Below are 15,189 nucleotides of genomic sequence, written 5' to 3'. Positions count from 1 at the left end.
ACATGTCATCTATAATCATTCCTTACCAGTTAGAAGGCTGGGCCAGCATGTGCAGCAGTATTTTCTCTCTCTGCATCTTAGACTAAGAATTGTTTGTTTTTTATTTGCAGCAACTGTCAGAGGAGAGCCAGATGCGTATCGAGCTGCAGATGGCTCTGGACAGTAAGGACAGCGACATCGAGCAGCTGAGGAACCTCCTGCAAACGCTCAGCGTTCAGTCACTGGACTCTGCCAGCGTCAACAGTGGGCCAGAGTTTGATACTGATGATCCGCTCACAGGTAAGAGCTCAACTACATGGTAAACCCTCCCCATAGATGTAGATGTAACTCTTATGCAACTTCATGTTTATTGCCATTATACTTTTGAATATCTAAACCTAGTGAGGCATTCCAAAAGTAGTGCAACTTGCTCAAAATGTTTAAATACATACATAAGTGTTTATGTGAATTGTGTAAAAAATATATATCATTACATCCATGTCTCTTTCTCTCACTCAGAAATGAGGCTGGAGGGCTGGCTCTCTCTCCCTGTCAGAAACAACACCAAGAAGTTTGGATGGGAGAAAAAGGTAAAGAGAATGAAGCCGCTTCAAATATGAATAAGGGTCCACTCACACTACGCAATCCATACTGTGCACAAGCATATTTATTCCCCAAAGTCCAGTTTGTTTACGGAGCAACTGGGCCAAGTGTGAGTGCGCCCTAACAGTCCCTCCTCGATCAACAAGGCCTTACTGTTTCTGTTCTGTTGTAGTATGTTGTAGTGAGCAGCAAGAAGATTCTCTTCTACAACAACGAGCAAGACAAAGAGCAGTCCATTCCCTACATGGTGCTTGATATTGAGTGAGTATAACAAATAATCCACCTTCGCTGAGATGACAACGCAGGACTCATGTCAGTTTTAGTTTGGTTATGAGTACATTATGTCCTGTTGAGGTCTTGTTGTTATGAGGGAAATCAACCCATTTTCTTCACACAGCAAACTCTTCCATGTGAGGCCTGTCACTCAAACGGATGTGTATCGTGCTGATGCCAAAGAGATTCCCAGGATATTTCAGGTCTGTCTCAGCACTGCTTCTGTTGTTTTATTGTTAAATATCTGAAATTCTGGATGATGATTGTTGTTGTTGTTGCTCTTTCCAGATCCTTTATGCCAACGAGGGCGAGAGCAAAAAGGAGCCAGAGTTTCCAGAAGGGCCTCTGGCCATTGGAGAGAAGTCGAGCTACATCTGCCACAAGGGCCATGAGTTCATCCCCACGCTCTACCACTTCCCCACCAACTGTGAGGCGTGCACCAAGCCGCTGTGGAACATGTTCAAGCCACCGCCTGCTCTGGAGTGCCGGCGCTGCCACATCAAGTGCCACAAGGACCACATGGACAAGAAGGAGGAGATCATTGCTCCATGCAAAGGTAGGAGGCTCCATTCACAAATGAACAGGTTATCGATGCAGCTTTACGATGTGAGCAAATAGAATTTTCAGACATACCAATGTTTCTAATGAAGACAACTGAAGACTATAACTGTCTCTCTCTCTCCACCAGTGAACTATGACGTGTCTACGGCCAAGAACCTGCTGCTGCTGGCCATATCCCAGGAGGAGCAGCAGAAGTGGGTGAGTCGACTGGTCAAGAAGATCCCCAAGAAGCCTCCACCCCCAGAGCACTTTGCACGCTCCTCGCCACGCGCCTCCATGAAGGTCCAGCCCAGCCAGTCCATGAGGAGGCCCAGTCGACAGCTCCCCACCAGCAAGAGCAGGTAGCAAAGCAGACCAGAGATTGTGTCTGAGTGTTTTTTTGTTTTTGGACAAGTCTAAGTCACTAACACTTAATTTTCACTAATAGACGCTCATTTCATTCATTGATTTTTCTGTTGTGGGTTTTAATACAAATTAATGAGAACAACATGTTTTTCAATGGACCATCTGAATACAGGCTAGAGCTGGAATAGCATATGGGGTCAATCATATGGGGTCAGAGCTTTAGTATGATACAGTATTATGTATTATGTGGTTGTGACCACAGCTCGAGTTGGAACATCCTCAGCTGTGGCTGCCTCAGGCACAAGGCTGTGGCAAATTAGTTTATAATAGGTATAGCACTAACCACATGCAGGGACTGTGTATGTGCATTGAATTGACATGTTGTGCTGGCTGAGCGTTGAATTGAAGTTCCTGTATGAACCTCTGGTGCATTGTAATGTTTCATACCTGATGGTTCAAATCCAAATGTGGCTGAACAATGCTTCCTTATTAAACTCTTAGGAGGAATAAAGATTAGTACAGCTCCGTAGCCTTATCCATAGCATCATAAATGCATCATCTCTCCGTTCAGTAGTGGGGCTGCAACTAATGATTATTTTCATAATCAATATTTTATTGATTTATCTGCAGATAATTTTGACAATAAATCGAATTATCGTTTCGTCCATAAAATTTCAATTGTGAAAAATGCTCATCACAATTTCCCAGTGCCCAAAGGGACGTCCTCAAATTCTGTCCAACCAACATACATGTAAGAAGCTGGAACCAGCAAGTGTTGTGACATTTTTGCTTGAAAAACTGAGTGACGGAATGACTGGAAAACCAATAAGTGAAAACTGAATCGATTATCAAAATAGCTGGCACTTCAATGACCCTTAAAGGAATCAAAACAGAAGCTTGGTTGAACAAATGCTTCATTAGATTTTTACAAAATATTTTGTCTTGACAGACATAAAACTTCATATAAACCCTTAAATGTATATATATATAACACTGATACAAATTAATTCAATACTGTAGATAAGCAAATGTACACGGTATGATAACTGTTCATTTTCATACTACAGTTTACCTTAAAAACAGTAAACCCCTTCAACCCTAGTCTGGCAGTGTGTTATCACTTAACTGGACCAACACTCTAACTGTTCCTATGGATCAGGGAGAAAGAAAAATATTTTCAGGGAACACAAAAGTAGTCCCAGAAATCTTCCCACCATGACTCATGTCTCATGGTCTAGCTGTTGTTTCAAAATTTGAATCTAATAGTTAATTATTTTATGTTCAGAATCTTTTGGGCTAAAAAATGCCAAATTGCAATATTTTGAGAATTGGCAAACTGTGTGTTGGAGCCACTTTTAGCTCCTAGCCAGTTCAGTCCAATAACGCTGCTTTCAGTCTCATCTGCAGTGCATCCAGAGTTGCCAAATCTAACCATGTTGATATTTCTATACTCAATGCTGTATTTCTCCCTGTAGATGAGAATATAAGGTGCTCTTATATCTAGAATCCTCCACAGCATCTATTAGAAATGTTTTTGAAGTGTGAGCAGCTGTGGAGCTGCATTCCCTGTTTACGTGATTAGCTTACAGAAGAGCCTGTTTTCAGTTTCCCTCTGGTCAGTCTAGTTGTTCATCTCAGAATCTCCTCTTGTATCACAGTATATTATAACAGTACAGCAGCTGATCCTACACATAACAACATTAGGCTTAATGTATGGACACCAGATTGGATGTGAATGTGTTACCTGGCCATCAAAACTAATCTCCCCTTTCAGATTGGAGGACTTTGGTCTGCAGGACTGGCACTGGGCATTGGATGATATCGATGATGATTGTACCTCTATTCATTTCTGATGACTGCATGGTAATAGTGTGTGCAGTGTGTGCTGTGCAGTGCAGTGATTTCATTGGCAGTGGAACACTGTTTCCACGAGGCTTCAGTTTACATCTACAGTCCCAAATTGCTGTTTTTAAAATGGGAAGGAACCAAATCTTAATACTGATGAAAGTTCAGTGTTTTAAGACCTGCTGTTTTACCTCTGCTACCTTGAAAAATGTGAGACCCATTAATTTGTATTTAGGTTGATAGCGGGCTAAACTTTAACATTTCCAAAGCTGCTAAGGGTAAAGGTGCTCTTCTCTAGTCACCTTATCTTGGCTAAAACATTTCTCACCCATCTTGACCTCATGTCCTCTGACCTGAGCCCTCACAGGTCAAATGGCTTCAAAATGAGGCGAGAAGAGTCCCACAGTGGACACTGGTACAATTGATGACTTCTCCCACCTGGATCTTCCTTTACCCAGACGTTTCCCTGTAAACCGCTCTATTCGTAAATGTGTGTATGTTTGTTTACAACCAAGTAGTACACTAAACGTTCAGACACAGCCCTGGTTGTGAGTCTGTGGTGGTGGTGGTGGTGGTGGTGGTGAAGGGCTATGTCCACATATGTTGGTCCCAGTGCACGTTCTTGTTTGGGTTCTTTAAATGTGCAGGAAACATCTGGCTGCTCACTTGACAGCTTGGACCATCTTGCCACTGGGTGTTTTAGATGAAAGCAGGGTTAAAATAGAAACTTTTGTGTTTTTTCATAATTTGTGTAGGAACTTCATGTTATTATTCTGAAGTCAAGATGTCAGATTACATCACATTTTTCTTGTGCAAGTGAAAATATCTGCTTTTAAAATTCTGTTGTTTGCAATAAAATGACTTAATGTTGGTAAATATCCTTTTCCATTTTGACACTAGAGCCCAATGCATCTGTAATTTGGGCTTATCATACATATATTGATATCGGCGTATATATTGGTTGATAAGATTGAAAAAAGTTGAAGTTGCAAAGATATGTTTGCAGTAATTTGATAATAGTTTATTTTCAACTAAAATGCCCGTCTCAGTATATATCTCCTCCACAATTCTTAAAAACTATATTTAAGAGATTGTTTTTTTTTATGTTATGTTTTTATGTTTGAAGATGACTGTAATAGTGTCACTACAACAAAGTTCTTGCACACCATAAGGTCATTTTGACAGGTGTGTAGATAGGATATTGACTGAAGAAACCAAAGAAGCTTTTCTTGGTGAAGGTCTGAGACTGATATATTATGAAATAAGTGAGTACGAGTGATTTATGCAGGATTCCTCCATCATTATTATTTAAATCCTACAAGGGCATGACCTCTGGAGATAGCATTGTTTTTTGCTGAGACTAATCTTACATCTGTTTCTCTCTCTTCCTCCAGTTAACCTTGCCTTGGGAGTGTGGTGCGTTGTCAAGGTGGTGGGGTGTGTTTCCTCCAAAATCGAAGACTGTATACAAAGCTCCGTTTGCAGATCAGCACACTGAACTCCACATCACTTCTCCACATCCCACCCTGCCGTGCTTCAGCCTGTGAGAGTTACAAAGTCTGTCTTTACCTTTTGTTGAACTTTTTTCCCAGCCAATTGAAGCGGTAACGACGATCAAACCCAACCCCTGTGTGATCTTTTCACCCAGCTGGAAGGCTTGTAAGCATATTAGCAGAGGTCTTCTCTCGGGCCCTTGACGAGAGCAATTACGTATCTCTTGGGAGCTGGAGTAGCTTGTTCAGCTCCTGCAGAGAAGAAGAGAGCTCTTATAAGCCCGATCAGGGCTGGCAAGAAGGAGATACACTTACCTCAACACTTCTCACCAGGACACACTGTCTGATTGAAGGACCTAACAGGAAAACTCTTCCTCACCACCTTTGGGGATTCTTGTGGCCAAATGAAAAAAGACATTCTTGTGTTAAATGATTGTGAACAATATGAAGGGTTTAATGGGGAACACTACACTCAGAAGAAAGTCAGTTCTGTAATTTGTTGGCTGAATGCAACTGAGGTTGTTGAACTTGATCCCAGATACAGCATCTGGACTTTGGCTTATTCATACTCTTTAGCATATTGATTGTAGCTTCTTGCTTCCCACGATTCTGCTTTCAGGTGCGCGTCCACACGGGTCACAGAAACTTGAATGAGGTACTCAACCAAAAAAGCTATGACTTCAAGGAAAGTCAGCAAGGCGGGAAAGGAGTGTCAGATTTGAGCAAATAATTCCTTGAGCACCTTTTATTCAAATTTCTGACTCAGGCACGCTCTGAATCACCGGTTTGTCGTTGTATGACTACAGTTTCGGTTCTAAGTGAACAGGATCCTGCTCTGAATGGCATTAGATGGTGGGCCAGACATGAAATCCTCACAATCCCATAATCTTTCAAACCTGCACTGTCATGTTATGAGGGTTAATGTTTACTGAATTCAAGGGGTGCACCGTTAATGCTTTTCTGATCCGAGCTTGGCTCCTTTTCTTGTTTGAATGTACATCTGGTCTTTACCAGAGATGACACGCAGGCATTGTATTATTTCTATCCAAATATACTTGACTGAAGCCCCCTTTCATCACCAACTACTCTGAGTGAACTTGCATGTGTTTGCCTTTTCAGGCCTCACACTTACGTGCTGTCACCCACAGGCCTCCACCTATTAGAAATGTAGTTTTTAGTCATTTCCTGACAATGACTGAGGGGAATTTACCAATAAGAAGCAGAAACAATGAAGGTATGCAATCATATCCCATGAGTCAATTACTGAGCAGCACTATTCCATTGAAAGTTTTTCTAAAAATGTTTGTCCTGATATTTTTGTATTAAAAGTAACCAAACTCTGAGTTTGGCCACATTGTTGCGTGTATGTGGCATATATAGCAGTTGGAGAGTAACTGTGTGTGTGTGTGTGTGTGCGTGTGTGTCAGTGTGTGTACTGAGTGCTCTCCTTTAACCAACAAGCATGTTTTATACATATAAATATACACAGTATATATTTTACATGCCATACAGTGCACATTATATTATTTATACAGCCTTGTCCACTTTGTATTTAAGGGCTCTACATCCAGACTGCATGTTTGCTACCAAACAGCTCTATAATAATAACAACTTCAACAATAAAGACATGGATGTGCCTTTTTGTTTTCGATTACTTTTCTGTCTTGAAAATATATATATATATATTTATCTATAATTCTCTAAAAAGTGCATAATATTTCTCATTTTTTGGGTGAGGTTGTTTTAATGCATGAGACTGAAATGACCACACTAAAAGAAGATAGAATGTTTTATTTAAAAATTCAGAAAAGAACTTAACACTTTTATAAAAGCTTTCCAAAATACAGTATTTCTTATCCTGAGTAGGAAGATCTCAGATATGCATAGCTTGTGTTGTCCTATATAATAACACTTTTTTTCCCCACGTACAGTATGAAAACATTGGTCTCTGCTCAAACTACAAGTTGTAGCAATTATTTAGTCACCGGAATGTTATAAAAGAAATGTGTGTGTTTGGTACTGAGGTAAAGAAAATACAAAAAGCACATTTTATGGGTCAGTATTACAAAAAGGTGCTTACAGAACCGCTGCTACCTGTCAGTTTTGTTTTTCAGTCCTAGCTGTGTCCAGAGTTACCCAGTAAACACTACAGTAAACAGAGCTGGAAGTCACTGGAATTAACTGCAGGTTTTCAGAACAGCCAGTCGGCCTCAGCCAGGATCCAACTCTGAAAACTATTCTTCTTTCTTGGACCTGCTGCTTTGTCTCTGGTAGTAGAGCACAGTGAGCAGCACCCACATGTTGAGCGAAGTCATGACGATGAACCTCACTAAAACTGTGACAAAGAGAGATTTTTATTAGTTTTAAGATAGATGCATAATTAATACATGTTAACTTAGTAATGATTCAGACACACGATCAATATAGTTATACCTGCCTCTCTTGTCAATACCTTATATTGGTACCGTTATATTCTCTATATGAAATTATGAGACACCCACTCTTCTGCAGAAAATCTACTTATTTTCAAACAGTTGAAAATCACTTATTTTGACATGTTCACCCCATTAAAGGTCTATTGCACTACTTATTTCACCTGACTATTGGCTATTATCAATTCACTTTCAACAGCCTGACTTACTTCCCCTTTTATTCTGACAAGATTGGCTTAACAATACTGATTAAATATTTGTGTCTAGTTTCTTAATAGTTGTCTAAAAATATTTTGCCTTTGGATGCATGGATGGATACCTGCACAAGTGGAGGTGCCCAAGGGGTCAGGGGGGCCCCGGGCCAGAGCCTGTTTGAAGTGACTGTTTACATTTTATGTTAAAAGCAGGTAGATCCTGATCGAATACATAAGATGCAAAACAGCCACACATGAATCAGAATGACTTCAAAGAGATACAAAACAACTACAATGAGGTGCAGAACAACCACAGTGACTCAAAACAACTACAAAGACACACAAAACATCTTTAAAGAGATGTAAAACAACTCTAAAATGACTTAAAAGAGACAAAATTGACTTGAAACAATTTTAAAGACAGAATAACCACACAGATGCAAAACAACTGTTAAGACTCAGCAAGTTTAAAGATATGCAAAACAACCACAAAATGACTTCAAAGACAATAAAACGATTATAATTAGATGCAATACAACTACAAAGAGACGCAAAACAACTGCAAAGAGAAGCAACAAACTACAGAGACAAACACCACTACAAAGAGACACAAAATGACCACAAAGAGATCCAGGGGTCCTGCTCCTATGTAGGAGAGGTGTGGGTGCCTTTTATATGTATGTGCTCAGGAGCCTGTTAGTGCATAGTCCATCCATGCTTTGATAGAAACTTTTCTCATCTCAACATTTTCTCCCTTGAAAGGATGTAAAAGCTGCGGATCTGATTCCAAATAAGGGTTTTAAAAGCTTATTTTCCGAAACAAAATTTGCCTCAGGGGAACACAGGCATCAATTTTGACAATTCACATAGTGGGTACAACTGACTGAGCACCCAAAGGCTTCGCTCTTGGTAATCACCATGTTTCCTCATAACAAAGCACCAGACCACAAAAAATCCTTATGTAAAACTATGATGTTAGTTTTTTAGAAAACAAATCTTTATAAAGAGTTCCTTCTGAAATGTTTATAGGGCTAATAAAATAATCCTATCTGGCCTACTACCAATACCGCAGTCATTTGTGATTCTGACTTACCCTGTGTGTCTCCAGTTGTCACTGTGGTGGTGTAAATCCGTGCTGAAACAAAGAGGAAGCAGAGTTAATGACATCCTCATTATCCAACAGAGCATCTAATATTTAATTGATGAAGTGTGGAATTGCTAATTCATTAAATAAGGAGCAGACTAAATAGTGTTACACATATTCATGAATTGAAACATTACAGTAACAGTTCTTTAGGGAGGAGAAAAAGGCTCGTTAATTTGTGAAGCATTTCTGAATTTATTATAGTAAACATGAAAGTGTGACAGATAAGACGAATTATATTGGCCTTTGTATGAAGTGTGGAGATCTAACCTTTTTGATGTATAATTAACGTATCACAGTTCAAGACTACTCTGGGTATTTATAAGACTTCATTAATCTGAACTAATTGATTCCAATGAGAAATTTTCCAAAGATTTAACTCAATTATATATAGAGATCAGACAGTGATTACAAGCTTTCAGAACCTGCCAAAATTCAGGTGAGGTGGCATTAAGTAGTCAAATTTAAAGCTGCTACGATCAAAAATAATGTATAAAATAAGGATGTGTACAAGTGAAAAGAAGTCTGAGCCCATAGAGAATTATAACTATTCTGTAGTTCCTCTGGTTTAAGCAGCTTTTTAGCATCTTTTAGCCCATTGTTTTGGGTTTTCAAGCCAGCAACAACTGTTTTGGTTCACTGTCACTGCTTGTTTTAGCGTCATTTTCAGTTGTTGCAGTGTTTAAGCTCCAGAAACCCACTGGACGGAGAGAAAGACAGAAATAAAATGAGAGTAAATATTGCAATTTGGACATTAGATAGAAAAGAGAAGTTGCTCCTGTTGTGAGGGATCAGTATTGGGCTTTCACAACAACGGTTGAGAAATACTACACAGCAACATTAGCTAGCAAGATAATTCTTTCAGATTAGCTTGATCACTTGAAGAAATTCAGCAATTTAAAGAAACTGGGAAAGCTTAATTGTACAACACACAGAGGACTACTGTGTCTTCATGTCCAGTACATACGATAAGATAAGATAAGATGTTCCTTTATTGATCCCCCTTGGAAGAAATTTGCAGGTAACAGCAGTACAGAGGGAAATAAGTAGCAGCACAAGAGTAAGTCTCAACAAATAGAGACAATAATAAGGAGATATTACAATAACAATTTGAATAAAAAATATAATAAAAACTATAAGAATAAAGATAAACATACCATATACAGTAACTGTCCTTGTATGTACATGACATGATACTCACCCATACAGGTGTAGGTAGCCATACCCCAGGAGAGGGCGCTAACCTGTCCAGCATCCTTAGACCTCCACAGGCATTGCAGTTGGGCAAATTTACTGGCTGCACTGATGAATGTGCACAAGCTCTGAGAAGAGAGTTGAGGTTAGAAAGGATACAGATCTGGTCTCCAGAGTTTCTGCACATTCACACGACTTCATGACCAGTTTAACTCTACAATTCAGCTTCATTTCAAAAGAGCCACAAGTTTGAAACAATTTCTGTAACCGTAAAAAAACTAAACAAAAAGGTAAACTTTTCGGGGAAAGTAAATGGGGATAACTGCTCTCACCTTTTTATATGCAAAAATGCCATCAGACACATTCATCATATTAACCAACAAGACTATTTGGCATTTATAAGGTCTGGGTGTCTTCATGAGATGCACCAGGTGCAATGAGGTCTGGATAACTTTCTGTTCAAATCTGCACCTCATTACACCTGACTGATGACATGTCATCTCTTTCCTTTCTCTCTGACATTTGATTGTAGAACTGATTTATTACCATTGCCGAATCGATGATCCACTTCTCCACAGTGAGGAGCCTCCAACCCCCGACGAACCTGAACACATTATATTAAGGCAATAACACGTGACATACTAAAAAGGGTATCAACAAAAGGCCAATGGTTCATTGATTCTCTTCAACACTGAATGAACACTTTCACATCCAGGGCTGTCTGAAACAGATGAAAGGATACACCACGGTATAGATGAGGCTCTGCCGCAGGCTGCCGTTGTAATGAAGAATCAGGAGCAGGAGCATGACATCTGAGGAGGACACAGGGCAAGTTAAAACACACATCACTTTAGGCCACATAATCAATGGGGCTGCGTGTTTCACAGGGCTGAGTTTGACTTTCATTCTAAGGGGCACTGACATAAGCTTTTACTGTCTCATTAACTCACCCAGAAACTATTATTTCTGATCAAACTTTCTTTTGAAGACACATATCCACACATATCTGAGTCCTGTATTGTTAAGATGTCAGAATTATTTCTGTTCGGGTGTTGCATTCAACCTCTCCTGATCTAGACGTTTAAGATAAGTAGGAAGAGTGGTCTGTTATTGTGGCTAGTACTTTGATCCTGGAACATTCTCACATGACGTCATTTATCACCCACATCAACCATACAGATGATCTATTGATTTTATGTCCAACCCTTGTGTATAATATTAAACCATGATGGCATGCAGTTATCAACTTTAAGTTCTGCTTTGCTCCATCATGGTAAGTTACTGTGTTTGAGCTCTTCTTTCATTGTACTCAATAGATGGGGAATATTGATTAACCAAATAAGAATTTTACAAAATATTAGAAAGGACACCTTGGATTCAGACTCTTGGATTCTGGTTTGTCCTCAAACAAGTCCGAGTCTGAAATAAAGACAACTCACCTTGAGCAATGAGAATTGGATACTCCAGGTATGTTGGAGGTGGGTAGTCATAGTACATCTGGTAGGTAACAAAAACAATGAACCTGGAAAACAGATGGTATCAGGTTACTGCACTGTGTTGTAATGTTTGGTACGGAATCCTAGAAGCAATCATCAGGAGCACATGTGGCAAACAATGTGGCGCTGTGGACTCTCAAAGCCCGATGGAGTGAGAAGGGTTTTCTCTTGCCAGGCTAACATGCAGATGGATATATGTGTTTACAGGATGTTGGTGTGTACAAGTTTCTATGTGCAGGCAAGGCGATGGCTGATAAAATGATGCAAGGTGAAGATGTTGCAATGATAAACAATCCAAACCACATTCAAGTTAAAGCTGCACAAGGCATTTTCACATATCCTGATATCAGATTTTACAATAAAATACTACTTGTAGCACCTTTGAGATGTGGTCGTGTGTATGGATGGAGATATTTGCCCACCGTTGACACTGGCAACACCAGAGACCCACTGCCACGAGGGATGTTAGTGTGAATCTATGCCCATGTAATATATATTTATAAAATGACTTATTTTTACATGAACATCATACCCAGTGCAGCTTTAATGCTCGACTGTTTCACTGTAGCATGCCCAGTGACAGAAGGCTATCGCTCACCAACACAGTAGAGACATTTAGGACAGTGCAGCTACTGCCAGGCACCGGGAGAGACGGGACACTGAGAAATTACACAGCTGCACAGACACAAAGCTGCTCAGACCCAAACTAAATATGGTCCTAGTGGAACACTAACCCAAAAACACAACACATCTGGAAGACAAGTTTATTCCTATCTTTTTAGTTAGTACCAGTCTACTGCACTGATCTAACACATCACACTAACTGACAGGCCAGATTTCCTTTTCCTAAAAGCCCTCAGCTCTGCAGATGGAGCACGTTTGTTTCATGCTAAGCCCTCACAGTGGGATTAGTTTTTGATATAAAGCAGCTTTTCACTTGTTTGCCTCAAATCTCAGCCAGGGTGCCTCCTCCTCTCCTCATGTCCTATTTTACACTTAATCTAAACTGGCTCTGCATCCTCGTGCTCGCACTAAATAATCACTCTGAGGGAGGATGTGCACGTGCATTTCCTTCATTTACCCCGCCAGAGGCAAACGATGGCGTGGACAGAATGGTGGTCTGATAATACAGGTTTAACAGCTTTTCATTCAAATAAAAAGGAGGTGGAGGTTCATGTTAATGCCGAAATCACTCCTATACATTAGGGATTCAATGGATGGATTTATATTTATTTACATAATGTGTGCATTCTTGTATAACCGGGACCACAATTAATTAAAAACACTTTAAATGGAGTTTGGAGATGGGGTTCTCTCCACACTCTCCACAAGAGCTGCACCGGGTGGAGAACAAAAAGACGTCACACATCAGCATTACATCAGCACTGAATGACAGTAAGTAATGCACTACATACCTTATCACAATGAATTCCCCTCTCCCCCCTAAACTGCACACTTTACAGATCGAATAACGGTATTAGCTCAACGATTTACCCCAGAAAAACTCAAAGAAGTTCAACTAAAACTTTCATACCCGACCAGCTCGAGCAGCAGGCTGTTCAGGCTCACTCCAGCCGCTGACTTCGCCCGCATCAGTACAAAGATCTGCGGGAACTTGAGCACCATGCACACAAACAGTGTGCTGAAATTGGCCACATGCAATAAAGTGTCGGACTGCATTGTCTGGAGGATGGATACAAAAAGCAACTGAAAAATTGCCACTGTTTTTGCTGCTGCAGCTGCTGCGATATCACCACTGTCAAGGAAGGTGTATTTAGAGAAGACTTCCGCACTAAACTTTCAAAATAAAAGAGATTAAACGCGTATGGCAATTGTGCCAAGATGTTTATCTTGTGAACATTTTGCAAGCCTAAAAACACCTAATTTTCCTACCTATTCCCACAGATAGATAGATAGATAGATAGATGGATAGATAGATAGATAGATAGATAGATAGATAGATAGATAGATAGATAGATAGATAGATAGATAGATAGATAGACAGACCTTTATTTTGAAGGCAAGCTTATTTTATTTCCTTTATTTTTCTGTGAGTTTGGCAGTTTCCTGTCCATGGATGTAGATCCATGTTTCCTGTCAGCCGGCGTCTTTTTCACTTCCGCATACATCTACTGAAAGCTGATTGGCTTGTTCTGTTCACAAGTTAGAGCGAAGCACTCCATCCACAACTTGTGAGGTTCCTCTCTTCCTGCTTCCTCATTTAAATGAGTGTGCGTTTCAGCAGTCTTGTAGCAACACTATGAGGGCAAAGTCCTCAGTCTGCAGTCACATGATAGAAAGCATCTAAGTGTCCTATTCCTCAAATATCCTGCCAGGTTATTCCTAACATTATATGGCCTTACCCAAGCCATTCTGGGCATCACCAGAGCCAAGTAATTGTAAAATCAATGTGGAGAACATGTAAACCAATCAAATAACTTTTCCCAGATCTAATGGTTCCCAGTCCCAGTCCCACTTTAGCAAGTGTGTGCTGTTTATTTACTGTCTACTCAAGCTATCCCAACTTTTTGTACACAGATATAATAATGGTCGACAATGATGTGAAATTGCTTATTTTTTATTTTAAAACTTAAAATGTTCTTGGGGGAGGACCCCAAATAAGCCAACATGCTCCTGAGTTTACCACAAACACAGGGGAAACACAGGATATAAGAAAACTCCACCTGGAATTATTAAAAAAATTCAGCCTTTGAAATTGCACTTTATTGTATCATCTGCTGTACTGATTAAATAGTTTGCATTATCTTGATTGACAAAATAACAATATACAGAGTGGCATTTGGAGGCAGGGACGACAGTACAACAAACCTGAGATATGTTGCTGTTCACATTAAATGCATCAAGTGCATGGGTGTAAGCTACATCATCATGTAAACCACACAAATAAAATGAATTTAATTCAATAGCTCCACCATGGAACAATGGCTTTGAAGTCCTGGCAAACATAATAATATGTAACAGCTACTTAAGCCATTTTCAATCAAAAAACAAATGTAAAACCAAAATAAGATGTATTTTAATAACCTTAGGAAATACAATTCTCATATGGAATATTACTATGGTAGAGCTGTTTTGAAACTATTTTAACGTCTATTTTTTGCTCTGTTGTCTGTCCTTGGAGAAATGTGCAATAGTAGTGAAACCTTTCACTCATCCAAATTTGATTAGGTGTCTTGTTAGATTATCAAGTATCTGATTAAATACCTGATGGAGCTCAGATGACATGAATCTGATCTGCCAGTTTCTTCCCTTCTCACCTGTCTATCGGTGAGCAAATGCCTTTAGTCTTAGTTTTAGTAGTCCTTGCATGTAACATATAAATGAATGAATAAACACAATTTCAGGACATAAAGTACAATATCAATGAATGACTTCATATCTATCTATATATAGCTATCTAAATTAGCAGATGAAAGACAGCAAACATCATTTTAATACTCCATGACTCCTACCTTGATATGGCTTGTAAGCAGTTATTTAATATTCACTCATATTCACTAAAATGACAAAAACACCCCAAATCATCAAATCCAAACGGACTGCTATGGCGAGTGACACATTATGCCATTTAATTCCCACAAAAGGACAGTAAGGTCTCAGTGTTGTAGA

The 15,189-nt window shown here is 39.6% G+C and overlaps 3 protein-coding genes across 3 annotated transcripts in view; 2 read left to right on the top strand and 1 right to left on the bottom strand.

Annotated features, from left to right (window-relative positions):
• rock2a (rho-associated, coiled-coil containing protein kinase 2a) overlaps nucleotides 1-6,736 on the top strand; it is a 35,879-nt gene extending 29,143 nt beyond the window's left edge. The window contains 7 exon segments of the mRNA XM_073465611.1: nucleotides 111-279; nucleotides 499-569; nucleotides 755-843; nucleotides 980-1,058; nucleotides 1,144-1,411; nucleotides 1,544-1,757; nucleotides 5,001-6,736. Of these exon segments, the coding sequence (XP_073321712.1) occupies nucleotides 111-279; nucleotides 499-569; nucleotides 755-843; nucleotides 980-1,058; nucleotides 1,144-1,411; nucleotides 1,544-1,757; nucleotides 5,001-5,004 (894 nt within the window). The 3' untranslated portion in view covers nucleotides 5,005-6,736.
• A 139-nt stretch (nucleotides 6,737-6,875) lies between these two features.
• slc66a3 (solute carrier family 66 member 3) lies at nucleotides 6,876-13,299 on the bottom strand. The gene is made up of 7 exons (XM_073466575.1): nucleotides 13,094-13,299; nucleotides 11,503-11,585; nucleotides 10,806-10,875; nucleotides 10,610-10,667; nucleotides 10,071-10,191; nucleotides 8,819-8,860; nucleotides 6,876-7,434 (listed from the first exon to the last, which is right to left on the bottom strand). Exons 1-7 carry the CDS (start codon nucleotides 13,237-13,239, stop codon nucleotides 7,334-7,336), a joined length of 621 nt encoding a protein of 206 aa, XP_073322676.1. The 5' UTR covers nucleotides 13,240-13,299; the 3' UTR covers nucleotides 6,876-7,333.
• Nucleotides 12,906-15,189, top strand: part of LOC140996244 (CAP-Gly domain-containing linker protein 4) — a 41,030-nt gene continuing 38,746 nt past the window's right edge. Inside the window, exon 1 of the mRNA XM_073466570.1 lies at nucleotides 12,906-12,954. The gene's annotated coding sequence lies outside the window, so the exon portion shown is untranslated. The remainder of the gene's footprint in view (nucleotides 12,955-15,189) is intronic.

The sequence above is a fragment of the Pagrus major genome, chromosome 5 (genome assembly GCF_040436345.1).
Source record: "Pagrus major chromosome 5, Pma_NU_1.0".
NCBI classification, from domain to species: Eukaryota; Metazoa; Chordata; class Actinopteri; order Spariformes; family Sparidae; genus Pagrus; species Pagrus major.
Note: the sequence above shows the minus strand (reverse complement) of the source record. Positions and strands in the feature narration are given on the sequence as shown.